Below are 25,116 nucleotides of genomic sequence, written 5' to 3'. Positions count from 1 at the left end.
AGCCTAGTCATGGGTTTTATTCAAGGAAAAAAAACTATGTCGGGTTTTATGGAAAGAAACTTCAGTTTCAAGGGCTAAAGTCATATTTTCAGTTATTTGAATTAAAATTCACATAGAATCTACGAAGCTCTAATAAACTCCCTGAGTTTATAATACCTTTAAAATCTTTAAAATCTAAATTAAATACAAGCCCCTTATTTAAGAGAAGGATTATCTCCCCTCCTAATCCTTCTCCCCTTCTCTCCCTTCATAATTAAATGGTTATTATTAAGTCATGCCAACATCTTGTATTGATTTTTTATAAAAAGAGAAAGAGAAAAAGAAACTATGAGAGGAGGGGTGGGTGGAAAGGAGATGAGAATGGGAGGAAAAAGAATCTGAGATGAGAATAAGAGGGGAAATAATCTTACTGCCCTTATTTAGTCACCACCAATCTTTTCATTATACTCACCATTGATAAAAAAAAAATTGATAGTCCTTTTTACATACCAAAAATCTATTATTTATGGATTTATGACAACCATTTGATACTAAAAATAAATCATTAAGAAACAATGGTTTTTATTACAAATGGTTTTTGAAATTAACTAAACTTCTCATTTTGGTTCTTCAATTTCAAAATCAATCAATGTCATCTCTTAAATTAGTTAATGCAAAATCAATTTGATTCCTCATGTGTGTCTTGTCAACACACTAACATAATAACTAACAACATCATAATAGAATGATCAAATTGATTTACGGCAACTAATTATGCAACTTCTTTGCATACTTCAACCCTAAATTTTTATAAAAAAAAAATATGAATATCTTTAACATACAATTTAACGAGATGATGGGAATGTTCTTATATTATTTTGAATATTCGAATATTATTTTTAGTTTCCCTAAAAAGAAAATAATTGTAATCTTTCAAAAAAAAAAATGATAATAATTTTAATCTTTCAAAAAAAAAAAATCAATTCGGAATATGTGTCTGATTTACCGGGTGCTGCCGGTGCGAATAGTATGTTCCCGTACAACTGGCCCACTAAGGCCAAATGCACGAGTTTCGGCGCCTCGCGCAAACATTCCCAAATCAACCTCTGCAAAAGCGACCACATGTACAGATCCTTGTGCTGTATATATGGCATTTTTTAAAATTCCATCTCACACTATTGACTACATTTGATGATTTCTTAGCTGTTTAAAGTGAATTTTATCGTATCATCAGTTGTATATATTTATGATTCTATTATGTGATGAGTGTGATAGACTCGTATAAGTATAATTAACGACTGTTCAAAATTCCTCATTATTTGAATGAATTGTAGCCAACCGAACAAGAATAGCTTTACGTATTACTAATCATGACCAACTAGCATTTCGTTTAGTAGTATTTGTATGGATTTAGTTGAAGAAAAATTCAAGTTCAAGTCATTGATGAAAAAACTAATATATATTTGTAATAAGTTTGATATCTAGTTATGACTAATTTGTTGTGAAAAGCAAAAATGCTTCCCTTACCACATTTTCGAAATCAAATCTTTTGAATATATTTTGTGTGGCTTATTGACATGTATTAAGTATATGACAACAACATTAAGGAGATTAAGTTTATTAACACATGTCAATCAATGATAGAGATCAAAGAGAGACCACGCACAATATGGGTGCAAAAGATTTGAGCTCACATTTTTCATACTACATTTGTACCGCATTTCTATTAGAGATGAAATACATATGTGTTGGTAGACCCTTTATTTATTAGAAATGTGATACAAATATGGTAAGAAAAATGTGATAAGTGTAACATTCCTTTGTAAAAAGTGATCGTGGTAAGTGAAAGTTTTAGTTGGACAAATGAGTTGTATAGAGATAATAATGATTGAGGAGAATATGCCCAATTAGTGATGTAAATTGTAATTAAGTCGATAGTGTGGTTCGTTCTTGGTGAGAAAGCGATACAAGCATATATAAACCTAGCTGTAATTGCATTCGCTAATTGTGGGAATTGGTGAATGTGAGGTGGTTGTCTTTCCACTTTTTATTTATTGGTCCAAGTTTATAGTCTTAAATTCTTAATCATGTCAGGGAAGGCTGAAATGCTTCTGTAAGTCTTTACGGTCCTCAGAAGGGGTGGATAATCGTGGCTTGCCACCATTTGTCCCTCTTTGAAAATCGCCTCGGTTCATTGCTGTGCTTACACACTAGGCTACCTTTCTCCGAAAGCTCTGCGGGACCACCTACCACTAGTCTTCGCCCGGAGGGGTTTATTGCACAAAAACACCGAGACGCAGGCTCCCGAAGAGGGAAGCCCAACGAATGTCTAATCATGATTAATGGGAAGTATTAGTGTCAATGGAAGACGTCTTTATAACTAACGCTTTAGTGGTAGAATACTTATCTTCGGATATATAATTAATGTTTTGTTACAATAATTGAAGAGAATTTCGAACCTGTGACTCATGGGTAGAAACCCGGAACACAAAAATTATTTTTAATATATAGTATAGATATGTCAATAAAACAATTAGACGGACGTATTACATTATTAAGATATAATACAAAATCGTAACGTTTAGCACATGACATATGAAGCCGGTTGCTTGATCAAAATTTGTGCTAGCTTAATAGTCCCATTCGTACTTAAACCTCCATCTTCCATATGGACACTGAAATTCAACTCGGTGACAAAACCCTTGCTAAAACAAGAATGTAAAACTTATGGGGCTGGGTTCCATTCAAAACCCTAGAAAAATAATTAATTAATTAATTAATTAGGGATTAGCCATGATCCATAAGTTAAGCAGAAACTAGCTAATTCCATCTTTCTTTCTTTTGTTGGGAGTTTTTGGATGCATTGATGCTGCCAAAAAGATTCAGAACTGAAAAGAAAGGGTCAAATATTGATAGAGAAATGCTAAGCATATTCTCTTAAAAGTGAGATTCTTTATTAACTTTCTCAACTCATGTTTTGGCAAAATGTTTTATAATATTAGCACTGGATTGAAGTTAAACAGTGAGGTGTCAAAGAGTACATAGAGAGTCCCGTTTTTTAGAGTCTTTTTCATTCTGAGCCCCTGAAAAAATAAAGAAACCCGAAAAAAAAAAAAAAAAAAAAAAATTGGCCATGTTTTCCAAGAGAGGCCACCTTCTCTCAAGCCAGCAATCTTCTACTTTTAATTTCTCATGTTCTTAACAATTTGAAAACTTTTATCAGATTTATTTGAAAAAAATAGACCTAACGGTCGAATACCAAGTGGAATTCAATTAAAGTACCTAATGGGTCAATTGGATCTGGGCTCTTAATTTTATTCAAAGTTTAATCCTTTTCTAGCCGAACTAACAGGCATCGGATCAATTGGGCTTTTAGGGCCCAAAACATCAAATTCAATTGTAAAAGGAAATTTGTGATTCGTATGCGAACTACAAAACAAATTTAGATCCTCTCCGAACCTTGCTGTCTAGAATCTAAGAACCAGAAAATCCGGTTCCTTGGTTTGCATGCAAGTGGGCCAGTAAAATAAGTTAATGAAATCATTAGAATCAATCTGAGTGGTTCAGATTGACAGGTCATTGGACTATAGACATTGAGATTCGAAGAGAATCTCTGTCTCTACAAAATGAACACACGGCAAATGACATCTACAACAACATTAGCTTCACGAAAAACATAAATGAAACTATATTTGAGGGAAGAAACAAGTCACATAATTGATATCTTTACGAAATTACAAATAGTTCAATGTAATACATTTGACTTAAACGTAATGAATCAAAATTTTGGCATCACCTTCGACCAAAATATCACGCAGCACGAGTACTATGAAGACCGTATTGTAATGGAAATTTGCATTTCTACTTTTCTTAAATACGCAATATTCAAGTCGAGTAATTGAACGCATAACTTTATTAATATATTCTTCTTGGAATCTAAATCGACATGTATCGCTTAAGGGCATGCCTTTAACTACAAATTGAATGGCAACCCAATGAAAAAAATAGCAATAACACCACCAATGATGCACATTTTCGACATTTTGCTAGCCACAAAATTTGTGATTCCTTTGCAGCCAAGTGATGAATGACAGCTGGGGATGAAGGAGATAGTTTTGCTTGTGCTGCAAGAATTAAATTAACGTCCCTGATTAAATCTGGTCTAATGGGAAAGGATGAATGAAGGCTGAGTTGAGCCGCCAGATCTTGAGGGTAGCCTTGACATTCACTCCTGTTGCATTGTTGAACAAGAACAGCCTTGCTGCTCCATAGATTGCTTCTGTTGGGTAAACCCGCGATGAAATTACCGTCCTGCCCCCTTGCGCGTAGCTTTCCACGATCGAATGATCAACCTACACACTCAACTCTCAACAATTTAGAATCATCACCATTTTCGAGCTCCTTCTATCATTCACAATTTGGCACGTATGCACAAATACGTTTTTTAATTAACGTGAAGGTAAGAATAACCCCTTAGAGGTAAGGAGCAAAGCGGTGTTCTTTAAAGTTTTACGCTACATAAGATCATATAATTTGGTAAGGAAAGAAATTCTCACCAGCACTCTGGCAGAATAAGTTTCACCATCCAACACAGGAACTTTGCCTCCATAAACTTGTTTGAAGACTTCAGGAGCCTTGGAGGACCTGCATTACCAAGCACCATGTAAGATGTAACATAACAACAGACTGAAAGTTAGAGACACCATGTCAACACTAATTGACATTCATTAAGATCAAAGTTAACCTCGATTCGTCGGCGCAGAAGTAAGTCGTGACGTCCCCATCGGTCGAGTTGGTAACTCGAAAATAAACCGGGGTTAACTCGGAAAGAGATTCATCTGCAATGACCAAAATGCCAAAGGGTCCGAACGTGCTCCTATCTACAGCACCATCACCACACCCTGAACTCCCATTCACACTCTCCTCTGTGTCCAATGACTCGATTTTAAAGTCGACGGATATGTCCAACTGTCCACAGTTTCAGGCAAGAAAAATGTTAGTGAGTAGCAGAAATTAGACATATAATATGAACATGTTAAAGACGTTTACCCCATTTTTTCGACATCTAGAATTTTAATCACTCGAGGGGTTTCAAGCAGTGCTCAGTTAGTCTCGAGCATTGCTCGAAGAGCCTTAAGTGACTAATCTTCAAATACTTGACAAACCTGTGTAGCAGTTCCAATATCAAGTGGCACAATTGTTCCTGCTTCAACCAAAACATCAGTAAATTCGGTACTGTTTAATCTCAAGTCTTCAATCTCCTCCACCGGCCATTGAAGCAAATTGGTTTCAGTTTTGCTATCAAACAACACCGTCCTCGGAATGGTCTGCAAAATGTGTTCGTGAAAATTAAATACGCATGTATTATATAAAGAATTGTTATTGGCATTCTAAGAAATGTCGAAGAAATGATCACGTACGTGAAGGGAAGCCCAATGTTTCTTCAAATCATCAGTCTCAGTATCAGTTTCATTAACCCAACCCAACAAGATCCTTCTGTCCTTATTTTGGTCATAAAATGTCTTTGATGCATAGTACCTTCCATAGTCATACCTTAGCCCGATACCAACGTCGATAGTCGGGTCATCGGGTACCCATGTCTCATTTTCTATAAAATAAGTCCCAATTGCGTAATGATCCAATTTTGTGTCATCCAAACTAGCCTTCAGCACGTGCTTAACTCCGCCGTTATTTACCGACGTGTCCAAACCCTTGGACCCGTTTATAGCAACCGGGTAAAAGTCCACGCACTCCCACATACCCGTACCCGGGACCTCATGCAAGACCCCATCATGGAGCTCATAGTTTATAAAATCGGTGGTGGTGTACACCATTGATATTCCAGTTGTGTTGAATTTTGATCCAATGGTAGTTCGCCATTTGCCATCGGGACCGATCCACGCGGTTGTGGGGTCACGGAAATCAGTGGATCCGATCCCGGATGGCGGAGTCAAAATCGGATTACCTTCGTACTTGACCCAATCAAGTAAGAGGGGATCCGATAGGTTGGCGGGGTAGGCGAGGTTTTGTACTTGCACGGATTCATTGGTGCTGCCAGTGTACAACATTATGATTTGGCCGTCGGGGAGGAGGGTGGCGGACCCGGTCCACACCCCGTTTGCATCGAACCATCGATCGGGGACCATGGCGAGCGGGAGGTAGAGCCAGTGAATCATGTCCGTTGATACCGCATGACCCCATGTGATGTTGCCCCACACAGCTGAGTCCGGGTTGTACTGGTAGAACAGGTGATACCATCCCTTGTGAAACAATGGCCCTACACAAACGTAGAAGTTCAGCTAATTAAATTGTTAATAATTTTTGTAATTACAATAAAACAACCCCGGACACCATGCGATATCTGACTTGAGAAGCACAAGGGCCCACACACACACTAATCTTCGTCGTTCGCAAGTTTAAAACAAACCAGAATTCTCTTTCATTCTCTTCCCATCTTCTTTCATTCCCCTTTCATATTTTTTTATTTTATCTTTATTTTGTTATAAAAAATTAATATAAAATATTAACGTGATTTAACCGTGATCGTTCAAATAGAAGAAGAGTAAAGAAAAGATAAAAAAAAGAGAAGAGAATCTCACTCCGTTTGAATGACGGGTGCATGGTGTCTGCCACCGTCATCGTGAACTGAACCGTGTCAAATGACCGTGGCGGATGGGCACGTTGCTAAATTACTGAATAAATCACATCTACAAAATACCAAAAAATCACATCTAGAAAGAACTACATGTGGGTATATGTGTGCCACGTGGCTGGGTTTTGTTTTGGTATTAGCTAAGCAAAGGCGGGCCCCTAATTGTTAAATTATATCAACATTACATTTTATATTTCTATTATTTTTTGTTTTATTATTTCTATAAAAAATTAATATAAAATATTAACGTAACTTAACCGTAATCACATATCACAGGAAAAACATAAAAAAAGTATAAAAATAGAAGGCATGAAGAAAGTATAAAAATAGAAAGGCACACAATCCACTCTCAATTGATTTGTCCGCAATTCGTGACGGGTAGAAATTTATTTTTGACAGAAATACGGTTGGAAACATCAAACATCTAGTACAAGTGGATACGTACCCTAAAAAAGTTATGACCACTTGTGTTGGTTTACCTAATTATGTTATCGTCACACTAAAAAATAGTTTTACCATAAAAAATAAATACACTAAACTAATCAACTAACCTAATTACGGTTTCTTCAGGACATGTCAACTAATAGACACAAGTAGAGATAAAATCAGATAATCCCATGCAATTTCCATAAGATCATATATAGTTTCATAACAAAAAGAACATTACAATATGGTTAATTCTGATATTTATCAAAAAAATACTAACAAAAAGAAGGTACAGAAAGAGTTTTGGTTTAAGAACTTACCATTCGGATCTGAAGTACAAGAAACCAGCATCCCCCACCAAAAGAACAAGATTTACACATTAAAACAAATTTGATTAGTCCAACATAATTAGGATTACAAAATTAAACAGTGAAATTCAAAAGAAGAAAGTCCAAAAGCGTATTTGGAATCAAGTCCAATTAAGAAAGTTAATCATGGACACAAATCTCACTAAACCATTGGTGTTACTCGAAAATAAATTTAAAAAATTTAAAAGAAAAATAATAGAGAGAGCTTGTGATTAACAAAAATAAAAGTTAAAGCTGTAATTGCACCTACCATTTATCCAATTTTTTTCTGGCTGGAAATGGAATGCAGTTCTTTGCCAAGAAAACATGGCATTTGTCCAATTATATGAAGCTTCCTCTGAAAAATGAGGGTACGATTTGGCCGATACTCCTTCCAATTTTCCTCTAGGCACTGAAAACGACCTCGTCTCTGAACTGGTTGAAGCTGGCCGGTATTGGTGGTGGTGATCCGGTTGTTCTGGCACTGTTTTTGGCGGCGACCCCGGTCCTCGGTTGATAACTAATGTGACCAATGACAGGAGAAATATGACGGAGGAGAATATCACGGCAAAACCCTTAAAGGGTCTCCGATGAGTCGGCGAAGGGACGGCGGCAGAGGGGTCTTCTCCCGGCAAGGGAGCGTAGGAAGTGTTGTTGGCGGTGTCCATGTTGTTTGGCGTCTCTCTCTGCAAGTAGAAATTGAGAGAGAGATGAGCGAGAGAAATAATTTAAATGGGGTTTAAATAGAGGAGAGACTGAGGAATGAGCATGGAGATTGGGGACCTAAAGAGTGGATTGGTAGTTGCCCAATTTAGATGGAGAGAGAAAGAAATAAGGCGTGAGATTTTTCAGTATGATCAGAACACGAAATGATATGATAGAATATATATGTTAAAAAGTTAATAACTTAAAAAATAAAATTTCTCACAATTTATATAAAAACATATGATGTACTGTCCATATTCTAGTCATAATAAAAAATTTCTCCAAATGAACAATGGCTAAAGGACATTTTAGGAGAAATTTATTAGTGTGCCAGGAACGTTGCCCGATATCCCAATTGTAATAATACAATTAGTTAATTTTTTTTCTTCAAATTTTCAATCAATTGTATTACTATGCTTGATTTACTAGTCGAATTCTTGGCACATGAAAAACCACTCGATATTGAGTTGTATATAGGCTCATGAACCAATCATCCAATCCTTATTTTATTTATTAATTTAGGGATTACAAACTCAAGAGTAAGAAAAAAAAACTGTGAAATTAAACTTGAGACCTCTTTCATTAAAGTGACGTTTAAAAAAAAAAAGAAGAAATTACCTTACAAAAATCCAAGAAACTTACGTGTTGTTTTGTCGAGGAGTGAGGATCCTCGTCAGATCTTCTTTATGAGAATTTTCGGGATCCTTCAATCACATCTGTTCATTTACATTATACGGTTAGTTTTCATCAAGCACTGTTTATATTCAATTTTAAATAAAAAAATTACAATAATTTCTAACTGTATAATATACGATGAATAAATGTAATTTGAAAATTCTTAAGATCCTCACAAACGGAATCCGACGAGGACTTGTCGGAGCACCAAATTTTCGAGCAAACAAAACCCTAGAAATGGTTTGCAAGCAAGGCAAATCTTCACGGTACAAAAGAATCAATGTGGTGTCAAATCAATGAAAGATTCTCTCGATAAAGTTTGTGAAAAATTGTATAATTTAAACTAGAGCGAGTTTAGAAATCGATGTGTTGCGTCACTTATTGTTAATGGATGGAGCATTTATGAATGAGGATTATATCATTTTTACGAGGATTTTAAGAATCTTTAAATCATGTTCGTTTATCGTAAATTATTTGGTTAGAAATTATTTTAAATATTTTTATTTAAAATTAAACATGAACAAGATTTGACAAAAACTGACTGCACGATATACGATGAAGGAATACGATTTAACATGAACAAGACTTGACAAAAACTGACTGCACGATATACGATGAATGAACACGATTTAAGGATTCTCGAGATCCTCATAAAGAGGATCCGGAAATGATCCTCATTCGAGTATTTATATTTCAACTCTTTATTTTCAGCACACTGAAAAAATTCTTTATATAGAGACCATCTGGTACATAGTGTGTTTGGACGAGGATTCGTGTCCTAGTGTGTGGAAAGATGGTCTAGGGTTTACTAAAGGGAAGAATTAAAGGAATTAATTTTGTTTTAATATCGATAGATTGAAAAGTTATGCAATGAAATAATGTGGACTCGATAAATTAGCTGGGCATATGAAAATTAAACTGATTAGTTGGGCTTCCATATCTCCCTTCAACTTTTTATTAGTTAATTTTTTTTATCTTCAATAAGATAGTTAGTTTGCCACCCACCGGTAGAGAATGCCGTGCCTTACTAACCCGAGCAGCAAATGTACGGACGGAGACGGCTATGGTTTAACGGGGGCAGCAACCCCAGTGGAGTTTTGTGAGGGAAAAAGAAATACGGTATTATAGAAGGTGCAAATGACATATTGATCATATTAATGAGTATAAATAAAACGACATATGTAGCTTGAATATATCATAATTTTACTACTTTTTGTTTATATTCTTAGATAGCCCGTTATTGTAAAACAATTCCTACAGGTTGTGGCTTAATGAAGTTTGAGAAAAAAAGAAAATGCAATGAAAGTATGGAGGATATTTTCTTATGATGAATTTTTTTCTCCATAACTAGAGGTTAAGTTCGCCCCCACTAAAGAAAATTTTCAACTTTGTTCATGAGCATAGGGTGTGGTTACTACAACCTCACACCTTGTACAGTGGTTTGTGAACAAATTTCAAAACATGTTTACAGTTTACCCACCTGACTCGGACTTCACTATTACTAATCACCTTAATATTTTGCTTAGTTACAAGCCTACACTACTAAGCTCGACTCCTTGAATAAGATAAAAACTCTGATAAGTTGTTTTAACTTTTTTCATTGTTTTCCTTCAATGTGGTCGGAAAATATAGCTCAAATAGTAACACTCTTGGGAATCATAATACAAATCGGATATGACTTTTAATCTTTAATGATATGGACAATAAAAATCAAGGATGAAAATTGTACGTATTCTTTTTAACATTATTTTTAGTCTTTGATTGTGAAGGTGTCAAACTCGAAAGTCTCTAACGTGGTTTCGTATATTTAAAAATACGACAAGAAATTGAGACGATCGTTTTGCAATGAGACGTGCAGATGGAGCACATGACATGGTGTGGGCAAGACCAAGTAGGTAAAACTTGATTGTTTGCCTCATTCTTGCACTTCCAATTTCATACGATCTAATGATGTCTATATATTTAATATTGGGAAATGCTAGAGAGATCAATTATTTAAATTAAAATTTTTAAACTATATAACGTGGTTGTTGATGATTGAATTATTACTTAAACGTCGATTAATGTGCTTATTTTGTATTTGTGACGCATTGCATGATTCGCAAATTTGGTTTATGTAACATTACTCTTTAATACTTCATACTTTAAGAAGCAATTCACCAGTTTTTTTTTACCTATTTTATGGGGAACTTTGCTATTAATGTTGTAGCATATTACATGAATTTTAAAGTGGTAACTGGGAAGATCTCAAAGTCAAATTAGGAAGCTAAATGCCACATTAGTTAAGATTAGTTGGTTTGAATCTTAATGCGACGTAAGTTTGATAGGAAAATGTTTTCTTTTTCCCTCCTATTTGAGTATTCAAGAGAAAATTGCGTGTCATTTGTTATAATTAAGCAAAATGGTACCCTATAATTTTATGAAATTTCAATTCAAAAAGCAAGTGCTATGTCATTGCCATTTCATAACATGAGCGACGACTTTATAATTAAATATAAAAAAAATTGTGAGATATAAGATTTATGTCCCATTTGATTACTTGTAACTTTCTTTTTATTATCAATAAAAAAATTTCCTACTATTGAAATTTTTGGTACCATGCTAAATGTAAATAGAAAAATGGATGAATAAAAGAAAGAAAACTCGAAACGATAATGAGAGACAGTTGTCTGCTACAATTAAAAAAGGTCTTGTCAAAGGGTCCACGTCAAAACGTGGCTACCAGAATATCACACAACACCCTCCGCATCCGTGATAAATATAAATCATGAAATGCCAAAAAAACAAATACTTGATAACAGATCATGTTATATCATGTGATTCATGTGTAATGTGGTGTGATTTGAAGGGGATGGTTAGAGGTGCATGGGAAGATAAGGGACTTTATTCACAAAGTGAGATGAAGGGAAGAAAACTAAACCCGTCGATTTGAGGTAAAATTCGGAATTTTTTTTTGGGCGGTATCGGGAAATTAAGCTACAACCTCAAAAATCACAATGTATATTTGTTCATGTTTTCACTTTTATAAATAATTAAGACAAACTTAATCACAATCTTTCTGTCCTACTTTTTCTATTTTCTTTTATCATATTTGCTTTTTTTTGTTTCTCTTATTGTGTGCGACTCTATTGTGCTCATCATGCGCTCGATGAAATACCTTAGTTTACAAGTCTTGGCAGTCTTCAACATTACTCTATAATATCATGCATCTACCCTCAACAAGTCTCTACAAAATAATAGTAACTGTCGACATATATTAGCATAAGTTTTTGGTATGTTGACATGAGTTGGTTGATATGATGATCCCATTATTCAAAACTATTAGCCCCGTCAAGGATTGGAATATAATAATATCAATATTTTCATACAAGTAGAAAAGTAATTGAAAGTTGGAATATCATTAGTATATTGATAAATTTTATAAGTAATTGAAAGTTGCAATATCATTAGTATATTGATAAATTGTACAAGAACGGTTTACTATTAATATTACCGATATTGTTCCCAACTTAATCACATTTTATTAGATGTTGGGTACAAAAAAACCTCGGTGATATTAGGAATACAGACACTCCAGTATATTAATTGATATTATTTTGTCATATGTCGATATATAATCTTATTCTCCAACACGTATAAATTGGGTGGTGCTATCCACATACACTTTTACCTCTCATAGACCCCTCTCAATTTTAGATTGTCGGATCAAATAAAAAGAATAAAATTGATAGATAAAAATTAATAAGAGTGTGTGAGATCTAAAAAAAAAGGTGTGTGAATTCACACACCCTATAAATTATGATGTTGAATTGTTGTACAAAAAGGATCATTAAATAATCGCTCTTTAAAAAAATGCACTTAATCGTATTGGAGAACATAGCTTCCAATGTACCATGATTTTCTTAGTTTGCTGACTGCTTTTGTTGTTAGTCAATCGTTTTAGCAACAATATATTTATAAGTTTTCAATTTCTTTTTTGGTCAAGAGTTTTTATTTTTCTTCATGTGTTTTCGAAAGAACTAAGTTCACAGTGCAGCTACGTTGATGACGATGAGGAAATGACGTGAGCGCAAAGTTTTGGATTTACAAATGAGCGCCGGGGACATTACCAAAAAAAAAAAATAGAAAAAAAAAAAAGGATGTTTGATTATTATTGTAATTAACGTTGGGTACGTGTATGCATATGCATGGAAAACAACGGCATCTATATCTACAATGAACGAGAGGTTGTACCTCAAGTAATGCATATGCATTTTATATATGGAAAACGGTGGGTATGTGCATGCATATGCATGGAAAACAACAACATCGACCCACAAGGAGCGAGGGATTTTATAGTGTCTCGGAAACACGATACATTATTATTGCAAGTGTAATAATACACTTGGTCAAAAATTTTGATTTTTTTTTAACCAATTGTATTATGGCATTAAATGTACTCAGTCATATTTTCGACATGCTGAAAAGTTCCCGATAAGCAACATGGAATAGTACAAACGGAACATGGGAAGAATGTGGATATGTCTAATAATTTGCTTTAAACCTCGCTGTCAATGCAGTATCTAATATGTAACATCCGATCTTGATGTGTTACTTCAACTAAAACCAACGCCACACTATTGCTCCAAATCTCACATGATTAAAGTGGCATTACCTAACATTCAGATCAGTCTTAGTTTAATTTATGGAATTGTTGACCAAGACTCTGAATGAAGGAATGAAGGAATGGTAGGTTCAAATGAAATCTATGACTTGCTATTAAGATTCTTCACCTATCATAAAAAATCCAGTCAAGATCTGTCAATTATATTAATATAGTACTTAATCATTTTGTGACAACCCGTTCCAAATTTTACGTTTTTATTTTATTTTAAAAGCGTGAATTTACGAAATTGCCCAGGACTTTGACTTCCGTTGACCATCGACTTGAGAGATGTGGGACTTATTCTTTTAGTATATCCTCGTAGTACTCGTTGGTACGAACATATAGGCGAAAGTCGTTTGCGAGTCCGGATTATAACGGTAGTTACGGACGTTCGAAATTGATTATTCAAGGTTTAGTTTTAATTAAATTAAATCCCCACTTTGTGGGGTGAAGCCAAATCAGAAATGAGGAAAGAAAGAAAGAAAGAAAAAAAAAAAGAAGGGAAGTAGCCTTCCCGTCCACCCACACCCACCACAAACTCCTATTTTCTAAGGCCGATTCCGGCCAACTCCGGTGGAGTTTTTCGATGCCACCACCACCATCTTAAAGCTCTCATTCCTCTCTACAAAACCCACCCAAGAACCACCTTGATTAATCATGGAGTGTGGCGGTTTGAGGCCACGAAAGTCGACGAAAATCAACGGTGCTCCGGCCACTCTTTTTGATTTTCAGGAAAATCGGCAAAGTGATGGCCGATGCCACCACTTGGGCTTTGTAGCCCATCATGCCAGGAGAAAAACCCAACCAACTTTGACCCCGTTGGACCACTGTAGAAGACGAATCGACATCGGGAAGTTTTAGGCATCCGCCGACTTTGTGGGAAAAATTGACCATCTTCCGTCCACTTTTGGACTTCGTGGCAGGTATGAAAGTTGCTCCACTCACTGAGATCTCCATTTCTGTGAAGTTTGAGAATTTTTGGAAATAGTTGGATTTTCCGGCGAGTCGGGCGGCCGACCGCCACCCGCGGCGGCGCATGCGGCGGCGGGTGGCCAGTGGGCCGCCAATGCTATTTTTAGGCTATGTTTAATGTCTTTAATTCAGTTTTGTTATTTGAATGACATAGGTTGATCGTTGGAACCTAAATTCGTTACGATACGTTACTTGATGAAAATGTGAATCGACGATCCGACCGTTGGATCGTCACCAAACTTGGATAAATTATAATACGTAATATTTAAAGATTATAGGAATTTATGGATCGGGAATCCGACTTACGTATCTTCCCGAATTGAATTTGTAAGTTAGTAAAATAAATGTTCACGTCCACTTGGTTTTGGGCAAATGGCGGAGATCCAACCGTTGGATCGTAATGAAAATTTAATATGTTATTCTAGAAACATAGTGTGGATCGTTGGGGGTTGCGGATTGGAAATCTGATATGCGGATCTTTCGGGTCGAGTTATACAGGGTTGTAGACCCTATCGTCGATCTTTGATCGACTGTTGACTTGTAGTCAATGGGTCTCAAACTATTTTAGAATGCCCTTGAGGTTGTGTTTTATGTAAATTACGTATTCTACTGATAAGAGTTCTGAGATGTGATTCGATAATTGGTCACAAGCACCAATCATTCATGACGTCTCGATGCGTGCGCTAGAGAATCATAGCGTGGACTTCAGGTGAGTGGATCTTTTCCTTTTTATCGTACATATTATTGAGAGTTCTATCGACACTTTTAAATTGATTAGGTATATTACCTTCATATAATTATTGTGAATGCTTAAAGTACTAATATAAACTACGAATGGCTTGATCCCTGTTTAGGGTACGTAGGCAGTCTAACGAGACGTTAGATGCAGCCATAATGTATTTGAAACAAAAGCCTTATTTGGGAAATTGAGCAATGCGAAGGAAATTGGTAAAGGCAAGTTTTAGTTTTGTGAATTAGTTAGTTAAATTAGTGTTAATTGGGTTGTCATGGATAATTATCCCTGAAAATAAGTAGTTCGGGAGTAGGGCATTATTGATTGTACATTTCACACCGTATTGTATATAATTGAAAATGCTACGACATGGTTGAGTATTAGATTGCATCATGGTATATCCATATGTATATTACTTGCACATAATTATTGGGAATGCTTTCAAGTGCAAAGGTGAACGCAGGACACCCAGGTAAGTTCAGGTGAGTTTATGGTATTAGTTGAATCAATGGAGTTATAACATGACTACATTTATGTGTTAGGCAACTCTGATACTGTCGTACTGGTTGCCATGAGTTGTACATGTTATATTAAGATGCATAGAGAGCTCATAACATGCACCCCCGGTGTTAGTGCTCCCGCCCAGAGTTGGGCACAGTCATTCACGTGATGTTCACCTCCCGCACCTTACGCTCACATTGGACTCAAGGTAGGTGCACAGGCCTGTCGTACAGACCACTATAGGTGGTTCCGACTCGTAGGTGACCCGCGATTATTCGTCCAGTCTTCACGTGATCGTAGCACTTGAGCATACTTATTTACACCCAGTCTTGTCGTACAGACCATTAGAGGTGGTTCTGACTTGTGTGCAGGGATGCTTGATGAGATATGAGTACAATCGTACAGGTCACGTTAGGTGATTCTGGCTTATGTATCATTTTATATTGATTAAGTTCATTTGGCCTACTTGATGCATTATAGAGTCTATGGACATGGCATACCGTGGTTTTGGCCATTTTTTTTATTAGCGTGGGTGGATATGTTGATATATATATATATATATATGTAGTACTGTTCTATAGAAAACGATAAGGGATTTACAGTGAAGGGTTATTACTGTTAGAAAGGTAATAGTTTTGAGAAGCTTGGTTTTATACTCACACTTTCTATTTTGTACCCCTTCAGGTTTTAACTGCTGAGTTAGTATCAACAAGGATGTATGGCTAATCTTAGTATTGGTGGCTACATTTAAGGGTATGATTCTTACCCACACTACTGTACCTTACTTATGCTCTGACATCGCGTGTGAAATGGGTTCGCTCCCACTCGTAGCTCACTCTGGTATTTAGACACTTTTAGATTCAAATTTATTCACTTTTTATACACTATCACATTTTATGGCTTCGTCACCTTCCAGGTGTCGGCCAACACAGCTCGATTTGAGGTCCTAGTGGACATTCTGGGTCGGGGTGTGTCAACTTTCTTAATTGCCTTAAACTATGTCGAATCCTGCATAAGTTGTACTTAGTGAAGGAGGAAAACTTGGGTATGGGTCTCTCTGATCACGTTGTCTATTGGACACTTCTTACAAAAATATAAAATTCTATGTGTTTTAGTTCCGCTTGATCTCACACTAATCCTACCTAGTGTGAGAGTTGCCATACTAAATATGCCCTACCAAAGGTTTTCTCATTGGTGGAGTGATCATGAATGGCTTCCATCTAATTAATAACTTAACTACATTGAGTTTGCTTATTGTAAGAGAACCTAGGATCCCATAGGAAAGAAAAGATGAAACCGACCCACATTCTACCTTGTATTCCCAAACAGAGAGAGATTTGAGAAACCAAATTATTAGTTGCCAAGCAAATACTAGATATATGTCAAACATGTTATGCTAGTTTGATCCTCCCTTTTTTGTTTTTTCAACAGAAGAGAGTGTTTCGTTACTAACAACCACCAATTACAAGAAGTGTCAAATGGGTACATATTCTCCAATGATCAATTTTTTGATATAGAGATAATTCGCACAAAACACAAATGATTAATTAAATCTATGACTACCACACAGACTATACCACTAGAACTAAGAGTCTCGAAACAGAATTGTCATAAAGACAATAAACGCAATATACTAGCACCGAAAGTCATCGCAATCAGTGAGGCCACACAATCACCGTATGGACACAAACATGTGAAACGTAAGAAAAGTTTCAAGCACAATTCTTCCATCAACTTCCAACGTGCTTAAATCAAGTGGATAATAGTTTCCAAAAAAAAAAAAAAAAATCAAGTGGATAATAAATTACTAATAAAAATCCATGCTTCATGTCTTCAAGTGCTGAGCCTGATTTGGCAATCTTCTTGGAACCCATGCTTCTTATCTTCAAGTGCTGGCCCTGATTTGGCAATCTTCATGATTAATTATGTCACTTTTTTTTATGACTACACATTTCTTTTAATTTAAATATGGTGGACTGTGGAGCATGCTAGAAACTTTAAGGGTGTGTTTGTTTGGTTTTCCTAAGTTTCACTGGACTGGCTTGGCTTAGCTAAGAATGTTAGTCTGTGTTTTGTTCTGCACCAGGACTCACTTTAATGAGACTAAGTCTCACATGTTCGGACTAAATGTTTCACTGAGAGGTCTTAGCGAAAGCCCCTGAAAAGTGGCGGACTAGCTAGGACTGCTTGCCCTCATCTATTGTCTGCTTCGCACCTCCTCTTAAACAAACATGCATCTCTCAAAGATGCCCAGAAAACCAACCCAACACCAACGCACATGAATCTACATCTCAAAGATGCTAGCAGCATCTAAAATGCTTTAACCGACCAAGGACCTCAAAAATCCCAGAAAGCCAACAAATTTTCATCATCGATTACCTCATAAATTCATGCGAGTTGTCCCTAGAAGCTTCGATATCAGCATTAGGGATGGGCAACGGTTATGGCAGGAAGGTAATCGCAGTTATTTACCCATAACCTTTTATACTCATACCCGCATAACCGTTTACCCATTGGGTAATTGCTTAAACGGTTATACCTATACCCATAACCGTTTATAAACGGTTAACCATACCCATAACCACATACTCATTTAATTGTAATCGTTTAATACTTGTATACCCATTTACCCTTTTTAACCCGTTTATCTTTTCTTTTTTAACCATTACCCATTTTTCACCATCTACATGGTTTTTAACAACTTGAAAATTTTTTAAAAAAAAAAATGTCATAAATTTTTTTTTTTACAATTAAACACCGTTATAGGTACATTCATCATACATTTCCGTATTTTAATTTTTTAAGTCCTTATACCATTCCAATAATTGAAATAATAGTTTACGGACAATATTTTTAATTGTTACCAATGAAGGTAAAATAATAATTGCTAAGTATTCTTGGGTTACGAAAACTATTTAGAAGACAGTATTCTTGGGTTATTTAACCCATAATGTAAAGTATTAACATAATATATATAATGAGCTACATTATATTATAATTAGTTATATAAACCATGCACTATGGTTAATAGCATTGATCTAAGTTTTGTTCAATAGAGAACATGGTTTGTGTTTGTTTGTACCATACTTGACCAATCCCGAAAATACCGAGCACCAGTCAACGTCATACCTTCAAGGACCTATTGAGGGGTTCATGCTGAGACACCCTTGCCGAAGCACAAGAGTTTCCCTCCAACCAGGAGGCCAATCACAGCACGACACATGTCAACATCAGAATAAGGCTCATAGAGTCTCACATTGGTCGCGAACAAAAGCTGGAGACTCTCCTCAACTATAAAAGAAGACCATTCTCCTACAATGAGGGGCTAATGTCATTATTGTACTTAAACTAATCGTTAGAACCCACTAATGATAATTATGCTTAAACTTACGTATTTGTGTAAACCCTTCACTATTAATGAGAACTCCTCTACTTCGTGGACGTAGCCAGACTTTGGGCAAACCACGTACATCTTGTGTTTGCTTCCCTATCTCTACCTCTTTACACATCATCATCATTATGTGACCGGAGCAACCGAGGGAAGGTCACAAACTTGACACTTTCTGTTGTACCAAAATCCTCGTTGATTTTGTGCATCAACAGTGTTAATTTTACATATATAAAATAAATGGATAAACGGTTATCCGTTTATAACCACGATTAATACCCATAACCACTCATTTAAATTTCACGGGTAAACAGTTGTACCCATAACCGTCTATTTATCTATATAGTTAGCCATAACCATAACCGTGAAGTTTAAACGAGCGCGTAATCACGGTTACCCATAACTGCGGGTATTTTGTCCATCCTTAATTAGCATCCAAAATGCTCAAATTAATTGCAAAAACCCAATTCAAAACCCAGATCAACCAAGTTGCCCAAATCAACCTTTGGCGCCAACTCCGACACAAGATCCTTGGCATTTCTCTAAATTCGGCTGCAAAAATGAAGAATTTTGATATGGGTTTTTTCACAAAAAAAAGGGTGATTTGAGCTTTTGAGAGAGAGAGATGGTGTTGGATGGAGTGCTTGTAGTTGTACCATTGAAGAAGAAGACCAGAGGATAATGGAATGCAATAAAAATGGCAAAAGTGGATTAAAATATCGTAAGAAGAATGACTAGATGATGCTGGAATGAATTTAAAAAAAAATGGCAATAGTAGATTAAAAATTGTAAAAGTGAATAAAAAATAGCAAAATATTTTAGTCTAGACTTTAGTCTGACACTGCACCAAACATTTTACTTTACTAATCTTATCCTGCTTAGTCCAAGCCAAGCCAGTTCAACTTAGTCCCTGAAACTAGTCCAGTCCAAGATAATCCGATGCAACAAACGCATCTTAAATGGACTCAACATGTGATAATTCTTATATTTTTATTGTTCTATTTCTTTTAAGCTACGCGCCTGCCCCATTAAATCCTGAATTCAAATCTCTATCAGAATATCACATTATCATAAAGGAAGGAAAATTACAACATGATGCATGTATTTCATGTAATTAAAAGAATCAAAATCCAAAATTCAAGAGGAATCGAGTAAAATAAAAAGGAATGAAATAATTAATACATTGAGAACGAAAGAAAGAGAAAAATGAAGGCGCCTTAATTGGTAAAACCAGAAGATAAATTAACCGAAGGCATTTACAATTAAGGCACAAAGCTTTTCACGGCCAAAAAACGGCAAGAAGCGACGAACAGAGACCAGCAAGCGTTCTTCCATGCCGGCCTGCTTCCCCAAACCTCTTGGAGTATATTTATCTAGAAAAAACTTAAAAAAAAGCAGTCCGTCCAGCCTGTTTTCGTCGTACAAGCATGTCAAGATTATGTCTTCTATGTAATTATTTATGCAGTAATTTTTATAGAGCACTTGACTTCCTCCATATAACCAGTGACTTAAGAAACTCCATTACCTCCGAGGGATCCCGGAGAGAGTAAAATGCATTGCTGTCCTTGGGCTCGGCCGAGACTAAAATGCCGTAACCTTGGTTTCCTTCCCTCAAGACCTGTAACAGTCCCCCATCAAGTTAGCAATTTGATCGGTTTTATAGAAGACCGTCAAAACAAAACGATAACAAAATTTTCGAGTTTTACCTTGAATGCATCTTCATCTGTGCGGTCGTCGCCAATATATATTGGAAGAACATCTTCGCAATTACTTAGTCCTGATACAAAAATTCATCGTAGGGCGAGTATAAGATGGAATTAGATGAATTCTTGAAGATCACTTTAAAGCAGCAGGAGAGAGCAGAAATACTCACCAAGAGATTCGAGTAAAAACGTGACGGCCTTCCCTTTATCCCAGTTTATTGTAGGTCGAACCTCTAAAACCTACAAATGAAGAAAACAGAATGTATTGAATTATAATTACCATAGCACAAAGATAGAAAATTAAGGTAGATGAGCTTGCATTTAGGCTTTTAAAAATACCTTTCGCCCATGAGTCAAGCGCAAACGAGGGTAATCTTTAAGAATTTCATGGACACATTGCAGAACCGCAGGCCAACTCTGAAGGCAACAGTGTCTAATTAGTAAACGCAAAAGAAAATTTTACTGCATAACAAAAGAGAGGCTCCTCCATCCTCTCCTAGTTTTTTATTCCCTCTGCCGGAAAAAACAAAATATCTTCAACTCAAAGTAAATCAAATTTAGTACTCGAACAAAGAGACTACCTTCTCATCTACATTGCGGTAATGTACAGAGACACAGAACTTATTATCCTCAACTATAGCTCCTTCAATGTCTTTCGTACTTTCAACGAGCAATTTAAATACCTGGGCAAGCATAAAAAAAATCAGAACACTATCTCATCATTCGTAACAGAAAAGATAGGAAGGGACATCTTGTTTATTATATTGATGCACACCATAACAGAGAAGAAATTTACAAACCTCTCTAATCGTCGGTAAAAATTCAGCTGCAGGCTGGAACAAATTAACCGCCTTACCCTGAATGTACAAAAAACCAAAAGATGTTAAAAGAACAGAACATACGCGCATATTTATTTTGTGCGCATGAGAGGGCGAGAGCTTGCAGCCAATTACCTTTTTGTCAGTTGACTTAAAACAGTTTCTCTGGTCATCGTTTATACTTTGTATAACCGGGGCCATTATGTCCATCCCATGACTACCCGCATAATAGAGTTCATTTAGTTTTACAAACTCGTATACCTGATAGAATAGGACACAGAACAATCAAAATCAGCAAGCACCAGAAAAGATTGTAAAAAATGTAAACAAACAGATGATCGCCGAAGAGTATGCCATGCTCATGTTTAAGGCTCGGGCTAGCAATTACCTTGTCATGGCTTCTTCCACTGATAATTGCTGTTGGGAAATGTTTTGCTACCTTTCTTACGGATGCACGCATCTAAAAAGATTAAAATATCTTTGATGAGCAAGCAGAGCGTTTTAAGTTTTGCATAAAATATACAAGTATCAAGATGTTCTTACGGCATCAGACATAAAGGCACAGTCAGGGTTATCTACAATTGGTGAAAGAGTCCCGTCATAATCAAGAAACAATGCTATTCTCTTGCCTTTGGCATAATTAGAGATTTGCTCAAAAGATGTAAGTGCGGATGGATACTTGACCTGCAAGATTAGACAGAAAGATGTTAAGTACTGCATAAATAACTTAGATTCAAAGCCTATTGGAGGTTAAAAAAAACATAAGGGAATAATTGTTACCATCCATGTGTGATAAGATATATCAGCATCTGTTGCCCCAGACTCATTGTTAACATCCTTCGTTATCTTTCTGTGAGGAGGCGATGAAGCTTTCATGGCATCGAGCCAAGAGCTAGAGCGAACGTCATCAAGTAATGCATTCTTTTTCCTAGGGATTGTTAGGTATAGACCTCCAGGGAAAGCTGCTCCTGGAGTTGAATATGGTAACAGGCTGGTATGGACGCCACCAAGTCTTGACTTGCTCAAGGGTGGAGGATCAGCAAGAACGGGAGAAGCATGATTTGATTTCAGGTCCATTGGATCCAGATTTGTAGCCCCGTCGTACGAAATAATGTTATCACAAATAAACAAGTGTATAAATCTATTATAACTTCTTCAGATGACCCTGTAATCAATGAAAAACAACCATTGCACGAGTTAGACAAAACAAAATTCCATTAGCCTTCTATGCTTTGGATATTATAGAATATTCCAAAGAGGAGGGTTCTGTGAATATAGGAAGCACACTTTCAGGCAATATATGCTAAAAGCTAACTGAAAATAAGCACGTGTTTCCCCTTCAAGAGAATTTCAAAAAACACAAGGACATGCCAAATTTTTTATATACACAGAACAATGATCCGTTAGCTGCGATTATGCCATTTCTTTTGAAAGTAGCAGCAACGTGTTCGGTCCAATTTCTTAGTTTCCGAAATTGAAGCACACTATGAAGTTTTGCACACAGGAGGGAATACACAGCCCATAGCTAAAAGGGAAAAACTAGAACCTCAGGGGTTGCGAAACTACTTGTGCAAATTTACACAAATACAACACTCCTCTAACTCCGCAGAATAAGCATATGGTGGTGAACTTTGAGAGTTAAATCAGCGTGTTAGTCACCAAACATAACTCAGAAAAGCATGCGTATGTTTAAACGCAATCAACTGTGATAAAACGTACAATTAATCTACACAAAACGCAGAGGAATACAAAAACACTACAGATTCTCCGGCTACAAATATTGCAAGGGAAGATATGCAAATGTTTGGACATACAGCTCACCCGAAAATATGTGACTGGTAGTTGCATACCATTAACAGCTCCTATGTCCACACACCGGGGGGTGAAAACATATTAGATGAATATATATAACCACAAAAAGGGGCCTACACACAAACATGGAATCTTCAAAAACATATGAAATGGACAGATTTGGATGCAAGAAAATGTACGACCACCTCAAAAAGAATACAAGTTGCAAAAGACTATACTTTTCGCTCTTACTTTTGAATGGAGGGGGATTTATAAACTAAGACTCGGGCAAACGCTTGCAGCATCCTGGAAAGTTCAACGGAGACAAACCCAAGAGTAGGGTTGAAGTCTAAGGTCAAGATTTTGGCATTTTGCATAAATGACTTCAATGACTAAGACTTTTCTTTTGTTTTTAATTTTCCCCATCTTGGTTTTGCATATTACGACATGGTTTCGACATTTGACCAATCATTTGCATTGAAGCAAAGAAAATAAATTTAACAAATTGGAGTGAAAAATCAAAGGATGAGAACAAAAGAACAATATGACATCAGCTCAACCGAAAACAGCTTACCAGGAGACAATGATGACATCATCTATTTTTGCAGTTAGAAAAAAAAAAATTAATTAGGAAAGAAAACAACCATAATTATATCAATTTATACTCTTAAATCTTAATTATTCACAGAACCCAAATCTCATCAGTGCCAAAGATCAAAACTTTATTAACTAATCGCATGTTTAGAGCTAAAAAGTTTATATTTTTCTTAACCAGGAAACAAAAAATACACTCGGCAATTCGAATTTTCGAATAGCATTAGGTGGGAAACTGAAAGAAGAAGAAGAAGAAGAAGAAGAAGAAGAAGAAGAAAAAAGAAGTGGCGAAACGACGACGTACCAGGTTGAAGAAATTTTGATCCGAAGCGCCAGCAGTCTTCGAAATGCAGGGGCGGATGCAGGAAACCTTCAAAACCAAATTATCAAAAATCAGCAGCAGATAAAAAAACCGGTGAGGCGGATGGAAAAATCCGAAATGCTCTGTTTAGCAGCCAAGAAAACAGAGGAAAGCAAAAGGGGAAAACAAAAACGAAAGAAACATTCTTCGGCAGCCGCCGCTTCAATTCAAACAAACGGCACTGTTATTTTCTCGGCAAAAAGACAAAAGGGTGATATTATTTTCTCGGCGGCCAAACAGATGACAGAGAAAAGGGAGAGGCTTTAACAACGAATGTAAAATATTCACCTTAATCCGCAAGAAACTGGCTGCGCAGAAAATCGGAAATAATAGGGAAAAAAGCTATGGCGGAGAATCGCGAAGGAAGCGGCCAATTAGGTAAAATAAAAAAGGGGCAAATAAAGAAACGTATAAAATCGGCAAATGAGCGGACGAGAGAGATGAAAGAAAGCCCTGAATTTTAGAGTTTCGGAATTTATAGAGAGTTTCGGGTTGGACGAGAAACGTGCTCCCCAATCCAACCCGGCAAAACCCCTCCCCAACCTACAAACTCCACCGCGGTTTGACGCGTGTACGGGCAGCATTCTAGTCTTCTAGACTATCTGGTTATATAATAATTTGGCTGAATTGCTATATAATTCGTGAATTACATACCATCTCAGTGAAAATTAAGAACGTACTCTACTTGAATTTAACTTTTTAAATTCAAAAATAATTTTTAAGTTTTAAGTCTTAAAAATTTATTTGGTTAGACTATTTTCAAAAATTAAACTCAAGACTAACTCAAAAATATAATTCACTATTTTCTTTTCTCTCTCTCCTCCTC

At 36.2% G+C, this 25,116-nt stretch overlaps 2 protein-coding genes across 9 annotated transcripts; both read right to left on the bottom strand.

The window, feature by feature from the left end:
• Window positions 1-3,874: 3,874 nt before the first annotated feature.
• LOC137735168 (acid beta-fructofuranosidase 1, vacuolar) lies at window positions 3,875-8,259 on the bottom strand. 4 transcript variants are annotated; one of them, XM_068474564.2, is made up of 7 exons: window positions 7,676-8,181; window positions 7,378-7,386; window positions 5,400-6,256; window positions 5,145-5,306; window positions 4,724-4,947; window positions 4,536-4,623; window positions 3,875-4,331 (listed from the first exon to the last, which is right to left on the bottom strand). In XM_068474564.2, the coding sequence occupies exons 1-7, from the start codon at window positions 8,070-8,072 to the stop codon at window positions 4,131-4,133; spliced, it is 1,938 nt and encodes a 645-aa protein (XP_068330665.2). In that variant the 5' UTR covers window positions 8,073-8,181; the 3' UTR covers window positions 3,875-4,130. The 4 variants fall into 4 exon arrangements, with proteins under 4 accessions (XP_068330665.2, XP_088552941.1, XP_088552939.1 ...); XM_088696815.1 differs by lacking the exon at window positions 7,378-7,386 and having other exon boundaries at window positions 7,672-8,259; XM_088696813.1 differs by lacking the exon at window positions 7,378-7,386.
• An 11,840-nt stretch (window positions 8,260-20,099) lies between these two features.
• Window positions 20,100-25,116, bottom strand: LOC137734022 (trehalose-phosphate phosphatase A). Of its 5 annotated transcripts, XM_088696811.1 has the most exons (13): window positions 24,579-24,898; window positions 24,234-24,299; window positions 23,366-23,406; window positions 22,325-22,709; window positions 22,088-22,228; window positions 21,933-22,004; window positions 21,680-21,805; window positions 21,527-21,583; window positions 21,308-21,409; window positions 21,066-21,143; window positions 20,897-20,966; window positions 20,730-20,800; window positions 20,100-20,641 (listed from the first exon to the last, which is right to left on the bottom strand). In XM_088696811.1, the coding sequence occupies exons 4-13, from the start codon at window positions 22,619-22,621 to the stop codon at window positions 20,495-20,497; spliced, it is 1,161 nt and encodes a 386-aa protein (XP_088552937.1). In that variant the 5' UTR covers window positions 22,622-22,709; window positions 23,366-23,406; window positions 24,234-24,299; window positions 24,579-24,898; the 3' UTR covers window positions 20,100-20,494. The 5 variants fall into 5 exon arrangements, with proteins under 5 accessions (XP_088552937.1, XP_068329365.1, XP_088552936.1 ...); XM_068473264.2 differs by lacking the exon at window positions 23,366-23,406 and having other exon boundaries at window positions 24,579-25,116; XM_088696810.1 differs by having other exon boundaries at window positions 21,527-21,805; window positions 24,579-24,884.

The sequence above is a fragment of the Pyrus communis genome, chromosome 7, assembly GCF_041283825.1.
Source record: "Pyrus communis isolate YQ-2024b chromosome 7, ASM4128382v1, whole genome shotgun sequence".
NCBI lineage: Eukaryota > Viridiplantae > Streptophyta > Magnoliopsida > Rosales > Rosaceae > Pyrus > Pyrus communis.
The sequence above is the reverse complement of the archived record's forward strand: the minus strand, read 5'-3'. Positions and strand labels throughout refer to the sequence as shown.